The following is a 24,447-nucleotide window of genomic DNA, read 5'->3' as shown; positions in this document are numbered from 1 at the left end:
GTATAGTTCACTCTGCCTTCTACAGAAGGATAAATCATCACTTACCTTTGAGGTCTGTCTTGAAATGTATATGTTTTTGTTAAATATCAGCACTTTATGAAGCAAATGAATGGGGTTTTTACTGGGAGTTAGGAACTCGGCTGTTTTTGGTTCAATTCTCAGATATTGGTTGCCAACATCTTATAATTCATTTGTCTTGTTTTTTTTTTCCCCCTTTGCACCTAAGAAATACCCAAGTCTCAGTAGAAGAGCAGCAGCGCTGGCGGGAGAAATTACGATTCCCACCATGACGAAGGTTCTGCGTGGTAAATTGAGTCATGAATATTAATAACCTTAGGTGACGTGTCAGTTAATTTCTCAGTGGCAAAGTTTTTGCTCGTGCGTAATAAATAGAACTTGATGTTTGCATGTGTCTCTAAAAGTTGGATCTTATGGTCAATTTTACTAGGATGTCAAAAATAGTCTGGTATTTAATTTTAAAAATCAAAAGTAGTAGCTAAAATACATTAAAAATAATATATAGTATCCTTATTTCCAACTCTTAATTTCAAAGTTAAACATAACTAGGCTATTTTTGACTGACTTCAACTCAATCGGCTATGATTTAACTATTGAATATTAATTACGTCGCATGGACGTAGCTTAAAAGCTCTACCAATGGCGAACGCGTGTTTTGTGAATATTAAAAGAGGCTGTTGACGTGGCTCTGTAACCGTCCAATGGCGAAGGGTTCGCTCGTGAATATTAATAGAAATGCCTTCCCTATGGTACTTTATCTGTCGGGCGAAACCAACGGGGTGTTGTTGGGAACTGGGATGAGGAGCGATATCAGCGCTTTGCACGGCAGTGGGAGGAGTTGAGTGTGACAGAACTAAATGGCAACAGCGTGATATATATATATATATATATATATATTTTTTTTTTTGTATTAAGTAGGAAATTTCAAGTCAAGCGCGCTGTCATTGTTGCCTTGCCGCTGCGTTGAGCGGATCCCTCGATGCTGCTCCAGGGGACATTTATTTAGCAAGAAACCGTGAAAATAGGTGGATTAAAAAGTGTGTTTTAACGCTGCTTTTCCCTGTTCGCCTCTTTAAAAACTCTGTTTTCCGCAATTGTAAGTGTGCGGCATAAGCGCCAGGAAAAGTCAGATGTTGCAGCCTCATCCTGTGTTATTTTTATCGCTTTGATAGATCGGCGCATCTTTGCGCTTCCGGCGTTAACCGCGACACACTGATGCTCCGAGCCGGCAGGATGGACGAGTTTGTGACGGAAGAAGATGAGCCGTGGTACGACCAGAGAGACCTGGAGCAAGGTGAGAGAAAGACACCACAAACCGCATCAGTTTGACAACAAAGCCTGCTGCTGCTGCTGCTGCTGCTGGTGTGTGTGTGTGTGTGTGTGTGTGTGTGTGTGAGTGTGTGTGTGTGATCGAATGACAAACCGTGCACAAAGAAAGTGCTCATTGTGTGTAGAAACAATGCTTTCCTCTGTCTTCAGAGAGGGATTTGTCTTGGTCGTGTCATATTTGGATGCACAATCAGAAATCAGGGATGAGGTTGAAGGTTAAAGATGCATCTGTGATGACTGTAAATGGATGACGTCTTCCTCAGGATCTGTGTCAGTCCAGATGCTCAACATTAGCTGAGTCTGGTTTAATCTCCTCATCATAAACTGGGTCTGCAGTGTCAAAGCATTAGTGTGTTATTTTCACAGTAGCGAGTACAGATGCATCAGCCAGACAAGGATGTTTGTGACCCTGGACCACAAAACCAGTCTTTTTTTTTTTAATTGAGCTGAATAAATAAGCTTTCCATTGATGTATGGTTTGTTAGGATAGGACGATATTTGGTTGAGATACAACTATTTGAAAATCTGGAATCTGAGGGTGCAAAAAAATCCAAATATTGAGAAAATCGCCTTTAAAGTTGTCCAAATGAAGTCAAGTGCAATGCATATTATTAATCAAAATTAAGTTTTGATATATTCACGGTAGGAAAGTTACGAAATATCTTCATGGAACATGATCTTTACTTAATATCCTAATGATTTTTGGCATAAAAGAAAAATAGATTATTTTGATCCATACAATGTATTGTTGGCTATTGCTACAAATATACCCCAGCGACTTAAGACTGGTTTTGTGGTCCAGAGGCACATTTGGGCTTGTTTTGTTTGGATAATGTATGGTGCACTGGTCTGAATTTCTTCTGAGCGTTATTTAGTGATAGATTTATCCAGCTCAAACATTTCATCAGCTAGTAGAAAAGAGTTGTTCTCTTATCTAGTCATTATTAGGAACAACTGGAAAAGCACTGTGAACTCGTTGGTCAAATAGGAGCCATGCACATTTGATTTCTGGACTGAATGCTGATCATAAAATGCAACAGCTGTTTCACATTTCAGATTGGATTATTTTCCAGTAGTCCGATCATACTCAAAGAAGTGCAGTTACTTCAATGTCATCACGTTGTGTCTGAATGAGAAGAGGATGGACGGCACAGACACGCCTCTCTCTGTGGGTTTAGGATGATGTCATTGCCCTCTGGATTGAATCGCCGTAAAATGCTGATCCATAGAACAGCCCGTGACCGATCTCTGTGACTTTCAGGACACGCTGTTATGCTGCACTCTAGAAGTGATGAGCCAGGAACTGTATTTTAAATCTGAGAGAGCTGTCCTGTGGTTGTGCAGTCAGTGGGATTGGAAAGGAAGGCAAATGGAGAATTTGGGGAATCTGGAGCAGTGGTCTTTTGGCTGAGGAGGCGCTTCGTTGGGAACGAGTCTAGTTATTCCTCTCTGGAAGTAATGAAATAACCGCGATCTTTGACTTTGACATATTCCAGATTAGATTCGAGCAAAGATTTTATGTTGCTATATAGATTTAATTTTTTTCTAAAATTGAATTTTCTGACTATAAATGTACCCTGCAGTGTAGTAAATGCTGCTCCATCTGAAAGCATGTGATGATGATTTACTGCTGATTACAGAACCGGCATTACTAACAAAATGTGCATGACAATCGCATTCGATTAATCGTGCAGCCCTACCTGCAGGTATAAAACACACCTGTGATATAAATGAATGCATCTTGACATTGTCTAAGAACACTGCTTATCTGCAGTAAGCTTACCAGTGTTATTTTAGTATCATTGAGATGCTATTATAGTTTGTATTAATATTTAAAATGAGAAATCGCACATAGTTAAAACAACAATTACGATATTATTGCAGACGATATATATCGCACACCCCTAGTACACATACGTATATTATGTAAACAAAAACATTTATTTTGGATGCGATGAATCGTGATTAATCGTTTGACAGCACTAGATTTTATAGTTCCTGTTTTACATTTTCATTTTAAAGCTTTAATAATTTTGTTGTAATTTTAATGAAAAACTGTAACAAAACAATTTAAAAACCTAAAAATTATAATTTTATTAGTTTTACATTTCTATTGTTTCTTATTAATTTTATTCTAGCTTTAATTTTAGTTAAGTACATCAAGTTAAACTAAATGAAAATGAGATGTGTTGCTTTTTTATGATTTTATTTTATTTTATTTTTTTTTTGTTTGTTTCTGTAATAACTCTGTGACTTACTGCTTAAACCCATTTTAGCTTAGAATAATGCTTAATTTCTCTATACTTATTTTAGTATGTTATCGTATGTCGTCTTATCAACTGCATTGGCTCACCTGCACCATTATTGTAATATGCTTTGTTTGCTTGTAAGACGCGCTTCAGAAATGCATCACCAGCTACAGGAAGGCCTCTAACAACCATGTTTAGAGGCATATTTTTTCACAATCAAATTAGCTGAGTAATATTCATGTACTTTGTGCTAATGGTCTAATGGAGGCCTAGCACACAATCTCTTGCAGAGACACCATATTGATCTGTTTCAGACTCTCTCAACGGTCAAAGCAATCCATCATGAGAGGAAATGCTGTTTCAGAAAGTGCAGAGTGAAATATCACCATTGCTCAGTTAGTGGCGTTTTGATAAATATCACAATGACACTCTAGTTTTGGAGTGGATTGGTGGTGTTCACCCTAGGGGCGGACAGTATGAGCGCAGTTTTATATCACTTCATCCTAAAGAGTGATTTAGCCTGCCAACCCAACAGCACTCGGCTTTAGTGTGGATTCACTCTGCCGCAGCCGTGGAGGAAAGAGAGAGATCATGCGGTGGGTAGGATTCAATATTTGACTGAGGGGAATTAAAGCTGGATGATCTGATTAGGACTCCAGACACCACTGTCTCTTTTGAAGGGATGATACAGATGGTCAGGGTAAAGGTGAAAGATGACATACTTAGCCAAGAGACACTTCAGATGCAAAGAGCACTAAGCACACAATAGATGGAGATAATCAGCCTTTATGGCAGATGACACATCTTGTACAATAGAAGTTTTGTCTCGGCACATTAGTCTATTATAGTTACATTTGGTCACGTAACGCATAATTATGTGTGATAAGCTGGTTACTTGAACAGTGGTGTTTGCTAAGGCAAACGCTGTATTGCTCATACAAAAGGGATTTAAACAAACCTCATGATGTTTACCAGATGGTTTTATGAAATATTTTCATCTTATTTATCCTAAATTCTGTTTTCCATTTTTTTTTTATTCGGAATTCCGTGGTTTAATTACATTCAGTTGAATTCATAAAAACCTTAACAGTTTAATCATTTATTACAATTTAACTATAATAGTGCCCTATGAATTTTTTTTTTCTGTGATTCTATGATGTATGATTTAATACAAAATATTATCAAAAACAATGGTATCCAAATAAGTGCATAAAACTTAAAGGGGTCATATGATGCGATTTCATTTTTTCCTTTCTCTTTGGAGTGTTACAAGCTCTTGGTGCATAAAGAAGATCTGTAAAGTTGCAAAGACTAAAGTCTCAAATCCAAAGAGATATTCTTTATAAAAGTTAAGAGTCAACCACGCCTACCTAAAACGGCTCGTTCGAACACGCCCCCACATATCCACGTCACTATCTGGGAAGATTTGCATAACGCCGCCCAAATGTTCACGCAAAGAAAGAAGTCGTAACTTTTATTCTCGCTGTAGTATTGTTGTTGCCGCTGCCGCCATGTCGTGAAGACGCTGTGTGCTTCGTTGTGAAAGCGAAACTACTTTATTTGGTCTTCCAAAAGAGGACGATATCCGCTTCGTCATGCCTAGAGCTGATCTGTGCTGGTCGCTGAGGGAATACATCAACTTAGTGCTGTGGATCGCCGGATCGGCTTTCACCGTTTTCACCGCTCCTTCGCCGGGACCGCCGTTCTCGACCCCGCCGCCTCAGCTCACTCTTGCCCAGCTTCAGCTCAGGCTAAGCCGGGGCTTTCTCTCACGCTAGGCCGCTGTGTTGTTCGTTGTGAAAGCGAAACTAACATTTCCGTCTCACGCTTGAGGTATTCGGCCAATCACAACGCATTGGATAGCTGGCCAATCACAGCACACCTCGCTTTTCAGAACGATGAGCTTTGTACAAATCGACGTGTTTCAGAAAGGCGGGGCATAGAGGAGAACAATAATGTACAGTATGTGGAAAATAATGTGTTTTTTTTACTTTAAACCGCATAAATACATTTCATTACACCAAATACACAAAATAATGTTCTTTTTAGCAGCATCATATGACCCCTTTAAACAAAAATGTATTCCTTTTAAAATTTAAGTCTGAAAAATGTAAATTGTTTTTGGCAAACAAAGTTCTGCACAACAGTTTTACTGTTTAAATTAAAACATGGATGAAAAATAGTTAATATTGTGTGATATTCCTTAAAAATAAGGTTTTATTAAACTGTATTATTGATATGATTTCTTTGAGAAGTTCTTTGTACAGTAGTATAATAAATTATGTAATATGTTTGTCATCATTTCTTAAAGTTAAACCAAACTTTTATTTTGACGGTTGTAGTGAAGACCTTTGAGTTTCTGTGTATCTGACGATTGTTTTATCAAATGAAATGGTGAAATGTTCTTAAAGTGACTCTTAAGCCCTGTTCACACCAAGCATGATAACTATAAAGATAACGATAAAGATATAGTTCCAAAAATCATTCTCAATATTAAAGAATAGCAGAGTCCACACTACAACTATAACGATAAAGGCACAGATATCACTTTCAGAACGATTTTTCTCCAGCTGATGAACGATACAAACATTGACAGCCAATCAGAATCCATCCTGCTGTGACAAGCTCGAGAATTTAAAGCGGCAGACGCACATGCGCTTAGAATAAACAGACAATATCGCCCGCTGGTGTGGACGCTAATATCGTTATCTTTATTGTTATCTTTATATTTATTGTTCTTGGTGTGAACGGGCCTTTATAGAGCAGCTCTGGAGAAGACGTTCATGTGGTGTATCAGTGTTGGCTGCATTACTAAGTAATAAATTACTTTTCCCTTGAAAAAAGTAAAGTAAGGGATTACTCTTAATTTTTGTTGTTATTTAATAACTTCTGATGTAACTGTATTAAAGACTGTGTAGACTACAGAACAATTCTGTATAAAACAAAAGTGGTTTTCACATCACAATTTAACATCTAATGTTAAATTGTATGTAACCTTTACCCTTTAAATACTTTGGTCAGTTCAAGAATAATTTATGCAATTTTTGTATTTATTTGAAAGAATTTCAAAGTTTGATATTTGTATTTCAGCAGCACAGATACTATTCCACATCGCCATTTGATTAAATGTAAAGCCCTCCTTTTGATTTGTTCATCCACTTTTTGCTGTGAAATTCTGTGTTAAATAGTAAATTGCATTTTAATGACTGGATTCCGTAATTCTGTCCACGTTTTCCATACTGCGTGAATCATAGGTTGCAAATGGCTCTGCTCTTGTTTTGGGTTTGCTGTCATGTGTTGTGTGTGGATATAAAACCACACATGCAGAAATGTTGAGTGCACATGAGGCCTATATATGTCCTCCAGCCTCAGGCGAGTGAGGCATGCTGAGCTCGTGTGCCTGGTAACGTGCATGTTAGGTTGAAAATACTCTTCAAAAGAGCAAGTTCTCTTTGGGAAAGTTAATTAAGGAAAAATCCTTAATTGGGATGTGGGTCCTCAGAGATCACAGCTGACCTTGTTTCACGGCTGTTACTAAAAATGTCTGAATATCAGATTGTGCTGTTATTATGATTGATGAGAATTCACTGCTCTGACATGAGACCAATAGTAACGTGTCAGTAATAGAGTAAGGATGCACAATAATCATAACCATGCTATCTGTTTTTTTTTATTTTTTAGAAATTATGCAAATGTTCTATTTCAAAATATTTTTGCCTCAATTATCATGAAAATTAGGTTATGGCTAATATCACAAATTATTTTGTGATTATTATTTAAAATAATGATTAACCCATAAAGGTTTTTTTTTTTTTAACTGATGGCTTTTATCTAGAGAGCAGATTGGTAATATATAATAATGCAAAGATGTGCACAACATTACTGAATTAACATGTATATAAAATACTTTTTCTTTAAAATCGTGGCAAATTTTGAGACTAGTCAGGATGACCACTTATGTGAATTGACACTTTTATTGGCGTTCATGTTAAAAAACACAACTGGCCAATATGTCACTCTGGGGTTTGTTTCCCAAAAGTTTTGTTTGCCAACTATGGTCATAAGTTCCATAGATAGCAACATAGTTTAATGATTTGGTGTTTCCCAAAACCATATTTCCAATGAACATTGCAAACGTGTGTGGTTGAAACTACAGCTCTTGACCTGTGGTTAGAAGAATAGTTAGTTAGTATGAGATCATGCTCTTGGGCAAAATAAACAAGCTAACATATGGTACATTCTGTATATTTTATTCCATATATACACATTTCATTCTACGTCTTTTAGTTTGTCAAGAGAATGAAAGCACCATTATTGAAGAGTGCGCATGTGTGAATGTGCTGTAAATATCCTGGAGTATGACATAACCAACCCAGGCTCATTAGAAATACGTGCCTCTAAATACATTTATGCAACACCGTTATTTTGTACCTTACTGCACATTTCGTGGCAGTTTCAAAGTGAAACGTCCAGTGAGTGGCGCTAAAACGAGGGTTCAATACGTGACCCTGGCACGTATTTGTTACGTATTGCTGTGTTTTTATTATGTTGCTTCTGGTACGTATTACGGTGGTTCATAATTCAATAAATAACCAGGGAGTGTCGCTAAAAGTTAATACTCTATCGTTGGAAATATCCCCTACACCAAACCCAACCCTAAACCTACCCGACGGGGAGTGTCACTAAAAGTTAATGCTCTTTCGTGTTGGAAATATCTCCTACACTAAACCCAACAATAAACCCACCCGATAGTATTAACAAATGCAAATGGTGTAAAAACGGATATGTTGATGCAACCGTGCCATTTGAACTTCCTTATATGCAGGTTTGAACTGTTTTGTGGAACCGTAGTTTTACGGAATTCGCACACGAGCTCTTCACCTCATAAGTCGAACTCTGTACTCTTACTGCGTGAATATATATTTTTAAATATATATTTAATTTACACAGCGAACAATGTAGTTTTCACGTATTTGTTACGTATTGCTGTGTTTTTATTATGTTGCTTCTGGTACGTATTACGGTGGTTCATAATTCAATAAATAACCAGGGAGTGTCGCTAAAAGTTAATACTCTATCGTTGGAAATATCCCCTACACCAAACCCAACCCTAAACCTACCCGATAGTGTTAACAAATGCAAAACTGGTATAAAAAACGCATTTGTTGATGCAACCGTGCCATTTGAACTTCCTTATATGCAGGTTTGAACTGTTTTGTGGAACCGTAGTTTTACGGAATTCGCACCCGAGCTCTTCACCTCACAAGTCGAACTCTGTACTCTTACTGCGTGAATATATATTTTTAAATATATATTTAATTTACACAGTGAACAATGTAGTTTTTTTTTATAAGCTACATTTGATTGCTTTATACAATGCATGTAGCGTTTCTTATTTATTTGTTCTACTGTAGTTTTTGTCCAATTGCTTGTAATTCTTATTTAATTCCTGACTGTTTACTTGTCTTCAGTAAGCTTTTTTTTTGTGATATTGACACTGGTGACATAGGAATTATGACATTTCTATGGTATCAAAAAGTTTGATGTCAAAGACCTTACACTGAAAAAAATTATACTAAATTTTTTTAAGGTAAGAAGTTGCAAACAATTTATTTTAGCTACATTTAAAAAAGAATGCTGAAAGTTAGTCAACTAAATTTGTTTATTCAAATGTAGCTAAAATGAATTGATTGCAACCACTTACCTTAAATTTTTTTAGTAAATTCAATTAATCTTTTTTTTCCAGTGTATTTAAAGCAAAATAACTATATTGTGATACATATCGTTACCATGAAATAGAATTACTTATATCGTGATATTAAATTTTGGTCATATCACCCACCCCCAGTGCAAACAGAACTATAAACAAACCCTACATAAAAATGAGAAGTATTGTCTTCAGGAACAGGTAAGGCTATAAAACAACAAACAAAAGAGCACTAAATATATATAGTACTTAGCAGTCAGATGTCCGTATGCACAAAGGCACAGATCCCTAAACAAGGCCATATCTTCAGATGAAACTTCTTTGTAGAAGCATTTTTTTTTATTTGAACGAGCACCTCATGACTACACCACGTTATGTACGAGAAGCTGCAAAAGACACTGGCTCAAGTGGAATGTAAAAAACATGGTGACATTAATTTTTTAAGTAAACATAATGGGCGATATATTGCGTCACCAAAATGTATTGAGGTCATGTACATATATTGCACGATAAGTCGATATATTGATTATTGCAACAGGGCCTAGTAGCAAGTTCCTGTACTTGCTTACAGCAGCAGCAATAATCTACAATTACAGCAATAACCAACAGCAGCAGCAATTCAGCAGCAGCGTAGCAGATCTATTCCGCCAAGACCAAATACATTAACATTGTCATATCCATCAGCATGCTAAAATCTTCTGAGAGTTGTCATGATTGAACTGGTGTTATGAAGTCTAATTAACCTGGCAGAAAAATGAAAGCAAATAAAACCTTTATTGACACAACAAAACAGTAGGTTAATACTAATAGCTATTATATCGTTTTTCAGTCAGCCGATATCAGTATCAGTCAATAGGTGCATTCCTATAATCTACTGCAGTTAAGCCACATGCAATGAAATGGCTTTTTAAATGTAGTATGTGTCCTCAGCTCTGTGTTTTAAGCACTATTATCTGTTTCTCTCCAGCAGACTCTCATGGGATCAGTTTCCACACACACACACACACACACACACACACACACACACACGGAGGAAAGTGTGTTACACTGTGGCACTAAACGCTCTTGTATGATTTATGCGTGTGGTGCTCTGTGTTTCCTCCCTATAGTATGTTTGCGTTGGCTCTGACACGTCTCATCTCATGATAAATCTCTGCATTCATATCAGTGTAATGGAGGTCAATGATTCCGAGCTCAATACTTCACCACCTCCCACGATGTCACTTCCTCCCTGTGTGTGTGACACCGTCTCTGTTAGCATGTTCCCTGGGTATTAAAACGCCTTCTGAGTGGACTGGAGGACTGTGTTTGTGTCTCTGTCATAAGCGAATCATAAGGACAGCAGCCTCAATACAACAATAAATAGCATTGTGAGCCAGTGCTGCCGAGAATTCACAAAAGTAAAGTGACATTTGACGTTAAAATACATTTTATCACAGTTATACGTGCAACTGTAAGCCTTTCATTGGAGATTCTGGTCTTTAAACATATTCAAGTAGACAGTATCTTGAGATTGTGTCATTTTTAGTTCTATGTTTTAATAAAAAAAGTGTCAGAAGGCCAAAATCCAGACCTTAACATGACATGATTCCACATGTTTCTTTTGTCGCTGCATTGCATCTTCTTTTTAAATCAGCTGCTGTATTTGAAGTTCAAAAAAGTACAGTCAAAATTGTGGTGGGTTCTGTTTAATTTCCCCCATAGAAATGAATGGTTAGCTATGGTAACCAGGATTTGTTTTGTTGCAGATCCCCTTATATTGTACTGTTTTTATCCCAGATCTGCACTTGGCAGCTGAGTTGGGGAAAACCCTGCTGGAGCGCAATAAGGAGCTGGAGGACTCGCTGCAGCAGATGTACATCAACAATGAGGAGCAGGTGCAGGAAATCGAGGTACAGACCAGCCGGACATCTGCATGAGCACCAGCGTGATGAGCTGTTTGTGGCTGTGAATACATCATTTCCTGATCCAAAACATTCACATAATTATGCTTATTTATGAACTAGTTAGACGTGTTTCTCAAAACTAAGTTCAGTACTGTTAAAACGGTTAACAGCCATCAAAACAAAACACAAATTGACAAAAAACAGCCTGTATGTTGTGTTAATTTTTCATACTTTAGCAGTGAATTGAATTTTATTCCATTTTATTTCAGCGTCCTTAAATACAATTAGAATTCTGCATCTTGTTTGCTGCCCAAATTCAAATTTAGAAATACAATGATTCTCAATGACATTCTTAATTGCGCTCAAACCTGTCGAGACCTCTGACCTGCATGTCTCAGTGAAGAATAATTTCCCTTGATTTCCTGTCAGTGCTTATCTCCCGATGAGCCAATTACACATCAGCATGATGCTAATGGAGTGCATGACAGCCGTCGCCTGTCTGTGTGCCAGATCCTCTGAACAAAGACTCTATTACTTATCTGAGAACAATGAGGTGCTGTTTCTCGCATCTGTTTGAATACTGGTCTCATTCTGTATGGATTGCACAACATTTCGATATTTCAGACCGGTAATGCTGGAACTGTTATGTTTTGGCTGCTGCCGTATGAATACAAGCACTGAGAAAAATGAAATGTAAGGGGTTTATGGTCTTAATCTTAGTGAAGGAAAGTTCAATGTAATATTGAACACAAAAACACATTTCACAAGAGATTACCAAGCTTTCCACAAGAATGTCATTTCATAATGGCTTGAACACAGGTGCCAGGTTTGTTTAACACTGACTCCATCATATGAGGAAAAAAAAACTACTGCTGTCAGACGATTAATCGCATCTAAAATAAACGTTTTTGTTTACATAATATATGTGTGTGTACTGTGTATATTTATTATATATATGTATATATAAATACAAACACGTACATGTATATATTTAAGAAAAATATGCTATGTTTATATGTTCAATATATTTATATATAATATAAAATATAAGAATATAAATATATACATGTAAATATTTTCAAAATATTTACTGTGTATGTATTTATATATACATAATAAATATACACAGTACACATGCATATATTTTGTAAACAAAAACTTTTATTTTGGATGCGATTAATCGCGATTAATCGTTTGACAGCACTAATAAAACAAAGATATTGTAGTATTTCTCTATCAAAATATTATGATTAAGAGACTCATTCCATTTAGCAGTTTTTCATGAACATTTCTGATTAGGTTTACATAATATCAGCATTTTGAATCAATTTACTAATACAGATTGATTCACTAGCTATGCTTCCAACCACCAATTTTTATGCACATTTTAGGATATTGTGAAAAAAACCCCAGCTGAATGGAAACACCAAGATGCGAATAAATTCTAAAAATGCGCATAAAAAAACTTACACGCTCAACTAAGTAGGATAAATTTCTTATCCGGTAAGAAAACATGCGTATAAACTACGATGGAAACCTTTTACCTAATAAATTCCTTAATGTGCATTAAAAAAGACGTGACTTTGCGATGGGACAGCATACTTGGACCAACCAACAGACTGATCTCATTGCACAGCATCTGAAATACTAGTTTTTTTTGTCATTCTAAAATGCTTGAGCAAGTCTCGTCAAAGTACTTCGTTATAATTAACTCCCGGTTATGCGTTCCCAAACAGCAGGCTCCGAAAATAAGATAACATGACCGCGTTTCGTCTGCGCGCTCTGAAGCTCGTAATTTATTGTAAATTATTATATACTGTGCCTTCTCCTACTGCAGCAAATAACATTTTCTGTGTGATATTTAGTGCAAGTTAATCAGGAAGTGATGATTTTGTTCTCTTCAGCTCACTGGATGGAAATGGTGCTTTATTCGCAAATGTTTTATGCGAAATTCCAATTTTGCGCATAAGTTTAATTCGTAACTTTGGATGGAAACATTACTGATTTATTCAACTACTGAAGTTCAACTCTATTAAAACATCGTGTATATGATAATGAACAAACACAAAACTAGTCTGACGCGCCCTTAAAAAAATTAAATGACCAAATAAAAAGCGTATTCACTAATATTTACAGTGCTGCTTAAGTTTATAGCATATTTTGCATATATGGCATGGCGGGCTTATGCATGTGTCTCTTTGTGTCAGTATTTGACCAAGCAGATGGAGATGTTGCGCGAGATGAACGAGCAGCATGCTAAAGTGTACGAGCAGTTGGATGTGACGGCTCGAGAGCTGGAGATAACCAATGAAAAACTGGTGCTGGAGAGCAAAGCTTCTCAGCAGAAGATTGACAGGTGAGCCATACGTTATAAGAGCATCATGCGAAACACACTACACAATGAGGATTTCAGAAGTATTGGTACTTCAGTACCGAAAATTTGCAACAATACCAGCTCATCTATTGTATCTCTCCAACACTCACAGGTTCCTTAAATCAAAGTCTTACTCTGGCAAAGGCTCAGCTCATGAATATTAATTTGGTCATGCTGACTTTGCATTATAACCTTCCTGGAACAATTAAATTCCTGGAACAATTCATATTCATGAGCTAAACCTTTGCTATAGGAGGAATCATTCATTATCTGACTAGTTCTCACTTACCATTTTTTGCCTTCAGGAAAAAGTAGTGATGCTGTGACATGACAGTCCCAACACTACAGCCTTGAAGTTTTTTCTCTGTATTCCTTTTTCAGTTATTAAAGGGTTAGTTCACCCAAAAATGAAAATTAGGCTGCGTTTTACTCACCCTCGAGGCATCCTAGGTGTATATGACTTTCTTCTTTCAGACGAATCCAGTCGGAGTTATATTAAAAATGGTCTTTGATCTTTCAAGCTCTATCGTTGCACTCAGCGGGTGTTGCAGTGCTTCAGTCCAAAAGACGTGAAATAAAAAGCACCCTTCCATAAAATAAAGTGTCTCACGCTGCTCCTGGGGGTGAACAAAGGCCTCCTGTAGCGAATCGATGCGTTTTTGTAAGAAAAATATCCATATTCAATACGTAATAATCACTTTAATCTAGCTTGCGCTCACTGTTGTAAACGAAGCAGTTCTGGGCGGATGACGTAAGAGGTCGGCTTTGCGCATGCGCAAGTCTCGTGAAAACCAACGTTTGTTTACAGGATCAAAAGAAGCAAAGTTTCCTTACTTTAGCCGTGTGGGACACTTTTTTTATGGAAGGGCGCTTTTTATTTCACGTCTTTTGGACTGAAGGAATGCAACACCCGTTGAGTGGCGTTAAACAGCTTGAAAGATCAAAGACAATTTTTAATAGAACTCCGACTGGATTTGTCTGAAAGAAGAAAGTCATATACACCTAGGATGCCTCGGGGGTGAGTAAAACACAGCCTAATTTCATTTTTGGGTGAACTAACCCTTTAAAATTATATCAGAGCAGTTACATTATTTAAAGGCTAATTTTTGTATTATCAGACAATCCAATGGACAATGCCAGAGAACCTTCTGATTTGGTCTTGCTAGTCATTTTTTCAAGACTAGTCATAACTTTAAGTCTGTTATATAAAAAGGTAGACTGGTCTAGTTTGAAAGTGAAAAGTAAGACTCGTTACCCCTTGGCTAACTGCTAGTTGGTCATACTAGTTTTGTCTTAACAATGTGTTTATGCAACTGGCCCAGAGTTATGGTGGCTGGCTGATTGCAAATCTATTCTCACAGATTGACAAGTACTATGGAGATGCTGCAGGGGCAGGTGGACACGCTAACTGCTCGTGTGGAGGAGTTGCGCACTTTGGAAGAGCTCAGGGTTCGCAGAGAGAAGAAAGAGAGGAGAAAGACTGTGCACACGTTCCCCTGCCTCAAAGAACTCTGCACCGCTCCCAGGTACGTCCCGGTTTATTACGTCTGCAGTGGAGTAATGTTGTGTCATTAAAAAATGTGTCCACGGGCAAGAATGACACAAGAGACAATATTTCACTGTGGATTGTCATTTCCAAGAAAGAAAACACCGAATGAAAAAGACCTTAGTCAGGGTAGCGCCATATTTAATTTCTGACAGGAACAAAATGTGGCTGTGAGGGATAGAAGACTTTAAGTCTGTCCCTCAGCCTCATTTTTTTAAAAATAAAATTAATCAAATAAGGTTTTTATAAAATGTATCATACATTTTTATCATAAATTAAGGTTTATCATACATTTTATCATAAAATTCAATATGGCATCGTTTTTTTTATTTTATTTTGTACTGTTCTCTAAGGTCCACTTATAATGTTATCAAGATTTTTAAATCAAGAAACATAATTTAGAAGTAATTAAGAAGTTATTTTCTGTTCTGCTTTGACCCCCCTCATTGGAACACTGTTTGAATAGGCGTGGCGGATTAAAGTCAGCATGAAATTAATATTTTTTAAATGTACCTTATGGATCTTATTGCAAATTATTAATTTTTTTTAACCTTCAATTTTTTTATCAAAATAACTCTTCATCAATATAATAAGTCTTCTCTCTGGTGACACCTGCCGGACTTCTCCAGTCATTTAGTCTTATTAAATTTCCCCCCCTACAAGCTTACGCTCACCTTCTTCTATCTTGCTCGCGTTCATCTTCCTTCCTTCCAATTAACAGCCAATGCACACAACCAAGTTCTGCCCAACATTTTTCTTTTTTAGAAATCTGTTACACTCAGATGTCAAAATACAGAAGATCTGTCGCCACATCCATTACATTGTGACTTTAAAAATGTCTAACCATGCAACATTATTGTTGGTCTCTAAACCCGAAGTTTCTGTTCTTTGAATCCATCTTTGTGTGGTCTTTGTGCCTATGGTTTGGTGTTTCTTTTCCAGGTACGAGGATGGTTTCATGGTGTCTGACCCAGGCAGCGGTGACCTACAAGTGTGTCAGCCTGCTGACGAAGTGAACGAACATCTGCGTGTGATGGTGTCATCTTTGCGCGCCTCTGTGGCGGCCGAACGCGGACGGCGCGAGGCCGCTGAGCGGGAATGTGGCACGGTGCTACAGGAGTTTGAGCGGCTGGAGCAGCGCCTCATGGGGGCCGAGAATTGCCAGCGGCGCGTGCACGAGCTAGAGGCGGAGCTCCAGGAGATGCAGCAGCTCCGCAAGTCCCGAGCCTGCCTCCTGAGCGGAGACGAGGGCCTGGAGCAGACGCTGCTCAACTGCGCACCCGAGACGGACACGCCGGAGGATGCAGTTATGGCTGGAACGCAGAACGGTGATGCGAATGATGGAGCTGCACCCGTCCGGAAGAGTTGCAGTGATACGGCTCTAGATGCCATCTCTGCGGTCGACGCCTCAGGGAGACGCAAAGGCAGCTACGCGCTTCACGCCAACGGTGTCCGGAAGAGGGGCATGTCCATCCTCCGAGAGGTGGATGAGCAGTATCACGCCCTTCTGGAGAAGTACGAGGAGCTGCTCGGGAAGTGTCGGCGCCACGAGGAGAGTCTATGCCACGCTGGGGTGCAGACCTCCCGGCCCGTGTCCAGAGATCCGTCCATGAAGGAATGCAGGGCTGCAGAGCCCCAGCAGCCGCCCACTCCACCGCAGACGCCCTCGACTCCAGAGGCCCTGGAGGGCCTCAGCCGGCAAGTGGAGGCTGTGGACAAGCGGCTGAGCCACAACACTCCAGAGTATAAAGCCCTCTTCAAGGAGATCTTTTCCCGCTTACAGAGGACCAAGAGCGACATAAACTCCACCAAAGGGAGGAAAAGCGGAAAATAGCCCATTTGATTTCTGATTTCTTTCCCTTGTCTTTCATGTAATGTCTTACTTTTTTTTTTTTTAAACTAGTCAGAAAGAGGTTTAGATACATCTGTTATTTAGTACAGCTCATACATGAATTATTTGGTGCCACACATCAAGAGATAAATGGTGGTTTTCTGGACGTTTTGAGTCTAATGTGCTTTTGCCGGGTTGGCCGTTTAGGGTAGACCAAATTACTTACTATCGGTTAAAATGTAACCATAATCACCCTAAAGTTGATCAAGCACAGGAAGACATGATTATTTCCTTTCTCACATGTATTACATGTTACAGATAACCACAGCATTGTGTAACCACTTTTGTTCAATATTAAATCACACTTTGCAAGGTTGTTTGATACATTTATTACCATGAGCGTGGATGAATGAGTGGAGTGATCAGGATGGATCGGCTGTAGGGTTGTGTCTAGATGGAAACCCTTGTTCTGTGAAAAATCTCACATGCAACATTTGAAGACTCTTGCAGCAATCCTTGTCTTCATGTACCGCCCACAGGCTGACCACATGATGCACATTTCACACAAAACTGGCCCGCAATAGCAGAAAACCACTAGTTCTAATCTGGCTGACTTTATGTAATGTCTGGGAGTTTGGGTGAATCCACAAGGAACTAAAGGTGCTCACAAAGTTGCTGTAATCGAGGAAGCACTAGTTACAGGACTTGTTAAGGTTTATCAGGTTAGTGCCATCAGGTCTTGCTCAGAAGATATCCAGAGTGTTGTTTTAGGCACTTAATAGTAAAAGACACCAACAAGCAGAACTTTGAAGTTTATAGCAACTGGTTCTTTCACTACCAGATACACTGATCACAAAGTCTCCATACATTTGTTTCTACATCGGCCCATTTTTGGTGTTGTCAACCATTTTGAGTAACCCCATTCCTCATAAAGCTGAAAATATACTTCCCTTGTAGCCCAATTTTTGTGTCTGCGTGGACAACCGGTCCAGTAGGTCAGGGATGGGCAGCTCCAGTGTCCTGCAGAGTTTAGCTCTATCCCCATTTAAACAGTTCAGGGATCAGGACTACACTCTGCAGGTCACTGAACCTCCACAACCAAAGTTGCCCATTTCTGCACTAGGTAGTATGCTTGCACTGAACAGGCCCATCCACGCTCATTGACAACGGATCATACTTTGAATGGCTGGTGTGCTCAATGGAGTGAACACAGACTAACCAGACCTTATGCCAATAATCAGCAGTCCTAAGCTCGGTGGCACCAAGTTTTAATAGTAAAGTTTTGCAGAACAAGGCTTACCATCTAGACCTCACCCTGAAGTAAAAAAACAAAAAAAACAATGGTACAGCATTCATGTTGGTAAATGGAAGACAAAAGAAACTGTCTGTTCTGAACACTTTAATATTGACACAGGTGAACGGTAATCTCCAGCTATTATAGAGATAAGTACAAACAGATGAAGACAGAAGCAGCATTCTGGACCAGCACAACAAGCTACTACTTTGGCAAAGGAAAAAAAACAAGCGTGTATAAAACAGTACAATTATGCATGAGCACATCCTCTCTTGTTTGAGCATTGAGGTTAGATTACACCTGGACTAGAGCGGAGAGTTTAGATTTAGGTTAACTCCAGATTTGTCCCACTACAAATGCACCTCCTTTAGAGTCCTGACTTTCTTTCCATTATATTTACAGACCGGGAGCAGCTCGTAGTTGTCGATACTGGAGGCAAAGTCTACGGTGTTGGTAATTTTTCAGCTGAGTTGTTCAATACTTGAGATCTGTTAGTGAAAACAGCCCTTTTCTGCTTGTTAAAAACCGGCAACTCACGTTAATCACAAGCAAAGGGCACATTCTGCAAATGAAGCACCAGTTGTCTTTGGAAAGCGGGAGGTGATAACTGGAGTGGGGAAAATGTTCACTCTGCATCAAGGCTCACCAACTTCTACCTACCTACAAGTTTGGTCCATCTCGAATCGAGCCGATTGAACAAGGCAGCAGGTGTGACTGCCGGAGGCAAGAGTCGGTAATGCACCTTAGCCTCCTAAGGACAAAATATCTGATCGGATTTAAACCTAGAATCTTAAAAGGCAGCTCCTCAATGTCTTGCTACAGGAATCGTTTTTAAGGCCACATGGCGATGAAACGGTTAAACAAAAAGCCTATGCCGTCACCGCAGGGCAAGGCTGATTCTTAGTACGGCTCCCCTAGTGGACAGGATGTTCAGATCCTGCGAACCCTACATAGCTAAAACCATATTTGGACACATTCATACAGAGAGCGTAGTAAAGACCTCCTCCGCCATATTAACACTAACATTTCTACAGTTACCCATGCTACGCTAACCCTAGGCTCATCTCAAAGGCATCGGACATGTTCCCTCTGGGCAAAGGCAAACTTTTGAGTTCTCCCATTTCACTCATAAAGGCAGATCATGGTTAAAAAGAAAACAAGGAATGTCAGAGAAAGGAATGACGTGGGATAAACGGGGGAAGGGTTTATGACAAGAGGAAGACGGGGGGCAGTGAAGATTACTCATAACAACCATGTCAAAAGTATCCACGAGGTTTTTTGAATATTTTTTCCCCTCTGTTTTTACTTTTATATACAAACAAACCAAAACACAAAATATGGATTGTGCACGTTTTTGTTTGTGTTCACATATATATTTCATGAAAAGCCTCAATACTCATTGGGAGGGAAAGGGATAGGAATATGGAGGGAGGGAAAAAAACTGGAGGAAAGTGGACGGAGTGAGAAAGATCCTTTTTCTTTAAAATCGGTTAAGCAGTTAATCCAGGATTATGATGTTGATGGTGATGAAAATGATGATGATGGAGGCAACTGGAGGAGGTTGGAGAGGAAGAAAGGGAAGAAGGGTGGGAAGAAATAGGAGGATGGCAAGAAGGAAAATGGGGGTTTGGAAACAGCTCAATCTTTCCAGTCCTTCTTGATGTTGAGGTTCCATTCCCAGGACAGGTGGTCGTGCTTGTCGTCGTCGGTGAACTTGGATTTAATGTTGTAAGTGCCGCGGGCCAGCATGCCTTTGGGTGCCTCCTCTAAAGGCGTCAGGAACTCGTATTCATTCGGTCGAGGCCCATAGCTGCCCACCATGTAGTCAGACTTGTCAACTGAACACAAGAAACAGGTGAAGAGGTTTAAATTAATCGGAGTAGACTATTTGCGAATATATGAATTAATTGTCAGTGGTTTGTTTGAGCAATCAGAGATAGTGTACGTATGTTATGGCTGGGCAATATACAAAATCTACACAATCATAACTTTTGATTACATGTTCACAGACAACCCAATTTAGGGGTGTGCGATATGTACCATCTATGATAATACTGTAATGGTTTGTTGTGGAAGCTGACATTATAGAGTATGTCAGTTCAATAAACAATTGGTTAATACTGTACATTATATTTTAGTCACCATATTGGTTTTTGCTTAATTTGGCAATGAAAATAAATGTTCCAAGCAGTCATGACAGAACCATTCCATGTCTCTGAGCAACACAGTGATGCTTCGTTACTAAATGAATCCACGATTGTGAAAGAATCGGGTGAGTCAATGATTCAACGAACTAGTAAAATATTGTGTACTTGTCATGGGGGGAAAAAATTGAGATATAATTGTTTTGTCAATGTCACACACCACTAATCATAATGCAATCATAGTGTAAATAACAAAAAGTCAATAGAGTGTATTGTTATTAGGGCTGTCAAAAAAAAAAAATCTAATTTCGAATATTCATTGAATTTAAAATAAAAATCCACATTCGAATGCAAAAACATTGCATTCGAATTTTAGGTGTGCGTTAAGGAGGCAGCCTTATCAGTAGCACACGAGATACGATAACGATGTAAGTGTTGCATTATAATGTTTTTGTTAGCCTATTCAGTTGAAGCCACTAGATGCGGCACTGCTGCGTTGTTCATGAAAAATATTGCGGAAAAAGAGAACATCAATGCGGAGAAGATCTTGTTTACATCAAAGACTGAAACCAAGCTGTTCACACAGAACGCATATTTTGCGCATTTTCTAGAGGGACATCTATCACCGTTGCACTTGAGTCTCACACAAAAGAGCTGCATGTTTAGAAAGCCATGTCAAATTAATGCAAGTTCAACTTTGAAAAAAAACAAACAAATCTCGAGACTTTATGGCGAGGTTTTTTTCCTCATCCCACTGCATCTCATGTTTTTAAACGAAAAAACTGTGTGATTGGCTTTCGGCCCTTTGTATTAAACTATGCATACGTATGATGCTGTTTCGTTTATAGTTAAGCAACTTAATTATAATTGGTTTATAAACATTTTAAACATTATGCTCTTTTTTTCACAGATAGTCATGCTATTTTATTGCTTTGAATAAACGGTCATTTGTAATATTTTGCTCAATGCGCCCTCTTGTGGCCACAGGAGAGAAAAAAATCTAATTTCGAATATTCATTGAATTTAAAATAAAAATCCACATTCGAATGCAAAAACATTGCATTCGAATTTTAGGTGTGCGTTAAGGAGGCAGCCTTATCAGTAGCACACGAGATACGATAACGATGTAAGTGTTGCATTATAATGTTTTTGTTAGCCTATTCAGTTGAAGCCACTAGATGCGGCACTGCTGCGTTGTTCATGAAAAATATTGCGGAAAAAGAGAACATCAATGCGGAGAAGATCTTGTTTACATCAAAGACTGAAACCAAGCTGTTCACACAGAACGCATATTTTGCGCATTTTCTAGAGGGACATCTATCACCGTTGCACTTGAGTCTCACACAAAAGAGCTGCATGTTTAGAAAGCCATGTCAAATTAATGCAAGTTCAACTTTGAAAAAAAACAAACAAATCTCGAGACTTTATGGCGAGGTTTTTTTCCTCATCCCACTGCATCTCATGTTTTTAAACGAAAAAACTGTGTGATTGGCTTTCGGCCCTTTGTATTAAACTATGCATACGTATGATGCTGTTTCGTTTATAGTTAAGCAACTTAATTATAATTGGTTTATAAACATTTTAAACATTATGCTCTTTTTTTCACAGATAGTCATGCTATTTTATTGCTTTGAATAAACGGTCATTTGTAATATTTTGCTCAATGCGCCCTCTTGTGGCCACAGGAGAGAAGCCAAAAGCTTTTTTTCACCCTAACTGAAATTATGCATTTTAAAGTCGAATATAATTCGAATTTTGATCATATTTAAGTACAAAATTCTAATTGAGATTTTCAGCCATTTTGACAGCCCAAATTGTTATATTGGTGCATATAAATGGACAAGGAAGAATAATATTTGATCATCTTCAGTTAGTGATAAACTGGAAAATGTTATTTTAAAGCAGATTTTTACTAGATTTTAGTAAAAAGATTGTTGAAGGAGGATGTATATCTTGTAAATATATTAAGTATAGCATGTAAAAAGAGCATTACCAGGCATTGGTTTAAGCAGGACACTCCCTCACTTGGTGAATGGACAGAAATTGTTAAAGAAATATACAACATGGAAGAATTTACTTTTATTTTGAGACTTAAAAAGGACTTATTTCTAAAATATTGGAAGTGGATTGAATACTGTAATATAAATATTCATTAATTATATATATTTTACATGTGTAAATGTATATTTACACACTTGTTAAAAAACAATGTATACCCCCATTGTATTTTTTTGTTTGTTTGTTGGTTTGTTTTCTCTCATTTCTTTTTGATGTAAATTTTTTTTTCTTACAAAACGTTCCATAAAAATAAAGTAAAAAAAAGGAATATTACTATTAGCCTTTTAAACAATTTAATAGCAAATGCTATTATTGAGAAATACTTTTTTTAATGCCCATTCCTACTTCATGTTCATTTGTGCATAATACACAAAATCTAAACATGTTGAAGGTAGATTGCATGGCCTCCCAAAAACAAAATATGTTCAAGCATTAATGGGAAGCTTTGGTGAACAGAGAGGGAGGTAGATTTTCACATCTAGTTCCTCAAAGAACTGGAGGCTTTTCTTCTTAAATAAATCAAAATCCCACCAGACACAGCACAGGATTTGCATAATGGCATTTCAACATGGATAGAAGCAGCTCTAAAAGGGCGGCCCTATCCAATAACTCCTTTACATCAATTCATCTAAACAAACCAATATAATGCAGAAACCTGTCAAGAAAATATCTGGGTCATATAACTAATTTCACCACAAAATTAAAAGAAAACGTAAGTAATAAGAATAGTTTGTCTTACAAATTCCGTAAAGCAACACATTAATCTCTTTACCTTTGATTCTGGGATGAAATGTACTGTGTAATGTGAATGTTGTATTGTCATTTTTAAAGAACACTTACTCTTCACCCCTTTCCTGTAGGTCTGCTGTATGTACTTCAACCCCGAGACGATCTCTTTGTTTACCTGTAAACAGATGTAAATATACAAGACCAGTCAGGCGTGACGCCACATTATGCAACTGATAAACAGGTACAGATTCAAGCATCGTGTTTGCATGTGTTGTTTAGATGTAGGGCAAATATACAATGTGTGACCATTTATAGCACAGCAGATATGTTCACACAGCTACTGCTTAACATGTGACTGGAAGAAACGTGGAGTAATGTGGAAATACAGAGAGTCCAAGCTTCAAATAAGAGGATATACTCAACAAATGTGAAAGTGAAGTAGGGCACTAATCCATGGTAATGAAATATAAACGATCACTAGATTTCTAGTAGAAATATCTTATACAGTTACGTTGCTGTGAAATTCTCATGCAATGACAAAAGTTGTGACACCCATTAATTCCTAGCAATTATTGCATCTAAATGTTTCCAGTTGTGGTCATCTAACCTTGAAGCTGATCTTTATCCTGTACTCCACTCCCTCTTTCAGCACAAACGACTGCTTCTTAAAGGACTCCAGATCACCTGAGAGTGGAACAAACACACACAAACACAAGTTAGTCCAGCTTTTAAAACATACCAGCGAGTGCATTGTTTTGAACTCATTAAACTCATGAGTGCTCGTTCTCCATCTTCATTAGTTCACCATCTTTGTCTAACAGTTCTGTCTAGTGTCTAACAAAATAAAGGCAAGCGCCAAAACAGTATTTTATAATATACTGCTGGCATTCATATCATTTTAACAAATCTTTGAATAGCCGTTAAACATTTAAGGGCCGTTTACACGGCCTTAAACTTTTTATGCGTTTTGCGGGAGACCAGCCGCTGTCCGATCGAATTCTTTTTTTTATTTTTTTTTTTGCAATTTTTAGAACAAAGAACATATAAGGGCAATAACATTTCAACTGAATGAAAACAAATACTTAAAATAAAGAAATAAAAATGAAAAGCAATTTTAAAAAAATCTCACATCTGTAAACAAGTACAAATAATTACAAATTATTCAAAGAATAGATTTAAGGCTTTAAAGTAATTTACAGTTTTTTTTGCTTTGTTATTTCTTGTTTCTTTTAACGTATACAAGTAGTGACCTATTTCTATTCTGAAATGAGTAAAATTAGTT

General features: G+C 37.9%; 2 protein-coding genes across 8 annotated transcripts in view; one reads left to right on the top strand and one right to left on the bottom strand.

Moving 5' to 3' along the window:
• The first annotated feature begins 779 nt into the window (after window positions 1-779).
• On the top strand, window positions 780-18,280 carry cdr2l (cerebellar degeneration-related protein 2-like). Of its 5 annotated transcripts, none has more exons than XM_016456617.1 (7): window positions 800-855; window positions 937-1,043; window positions 1,191-1,312; window positions 11,083-11,195; window positions 13,397-13,545; window positions 14,925-15,089; window positions 16,052-18,280. In XM_016456617.1, the coding sequence occupies exons 3-7, from the start codon at window positions 1,234-1,236 to the stop codon at window positions 16,941-16,943; spliced, it is 1,398 nt and encodes a 465-aa protein (XP_016312103.1). In that variant the 5' UTR covers window positions 800-855; window positions 937-1,043; window positions 1,191-1,233; the 3' UTR covers window positions 16,944-18,280. The 5 variants fall into 5 exon arrangements, with proteins under 5 accessions (XP_016312112.1, XP_016312103.1, XP_016312088.1 ...); XM_016456602.1 differs by having other exon boundaries at window positions 937-1,055; XM_016456626.1 differs by lacking the exon at window positions 937-1,043 and having other exon boundaries at window positions 780-855.
• Window positions 18,281-18,624: 344 nt separating this feature from the next.
• LOC107665665 (rho GDP-dissociation inhibitor 1-like) overlaps window positions 18,625-24,447 on the bottom strand; it is a 34,236-nt gene continuing 28,413 nt past the window's right edge. For all 3 annotated transcript variants that reach the window (XM_016456652.1, XM_016456646.1, XM_016456661.1), the window contains exons 4-6: window positions 23,773-23,849; window positions 23,277-23,340; window positions 18,625-20,072 (exon numbers count right to left, since the gene is read on the bottom strand). In XM_016456652.1, the coding sequence (XP_016312138.1) occupies window positions 19,873-20,072; window positions 23,277-23,340; window positions 23,773-23,849 (341 nt within the window). In that variant the 3' untranslated portion in view covers window positions 18,625-19,872. The remainder of the gene's footprint in view (window positions 20,073-23,276; window positions 23,341-23,772; window positions 23,850-24,447) is intronic.

Source organism: Sinocyclocheilus anshuiensis, unplaced genomic scaffold, assembly GCF_001515605.1.
Source record: "Sinocyclocheilus anshuiensis isolate Anshui unplaced genomic scaffold, SAMN03320099.WGS_v1.1 scaffold229, whole genome shotgun sequence".
NCBI lineage: Eukaryota > Metazoa > Chordata > Actinopteri > Cypriniformes > Cyprinidae > Sinocyclocheilus > Sinocyclocheilus anshuiensis.
Note: the sequence above shows the minus strand (reverse complement) of the source record. Positions and strands in the feature narration are given on the sequence as shown.

What these genes read in the sequence shown, in the direction of transcription:
- cdr2l (XM_016456626.1), top strand. Translation starts at nt 1,234, where the DNA reads ATGCTCCGAGCCGGCAGGATGGACGAGTTTGTGACGGAAGAAGATGAG. An exon ending in TCTCAGCAGAAGATTGACAG is followed by an intron (nt 13,546 to 14,924) that starts GTGAGCCATACG and finishes CTATTCTCACAG; the next exon opens with ATTGACAAGTACTATGGAGA. An exon ending in GAACTCTGCACCGCTCCCAG is followed by an intron (nt 15,090 to 16,051) that starts GTACGTCCCGGT and finishes TTTCTTTTCCAG; the next exon opens with GTACGAGGATGGTTTCATGG.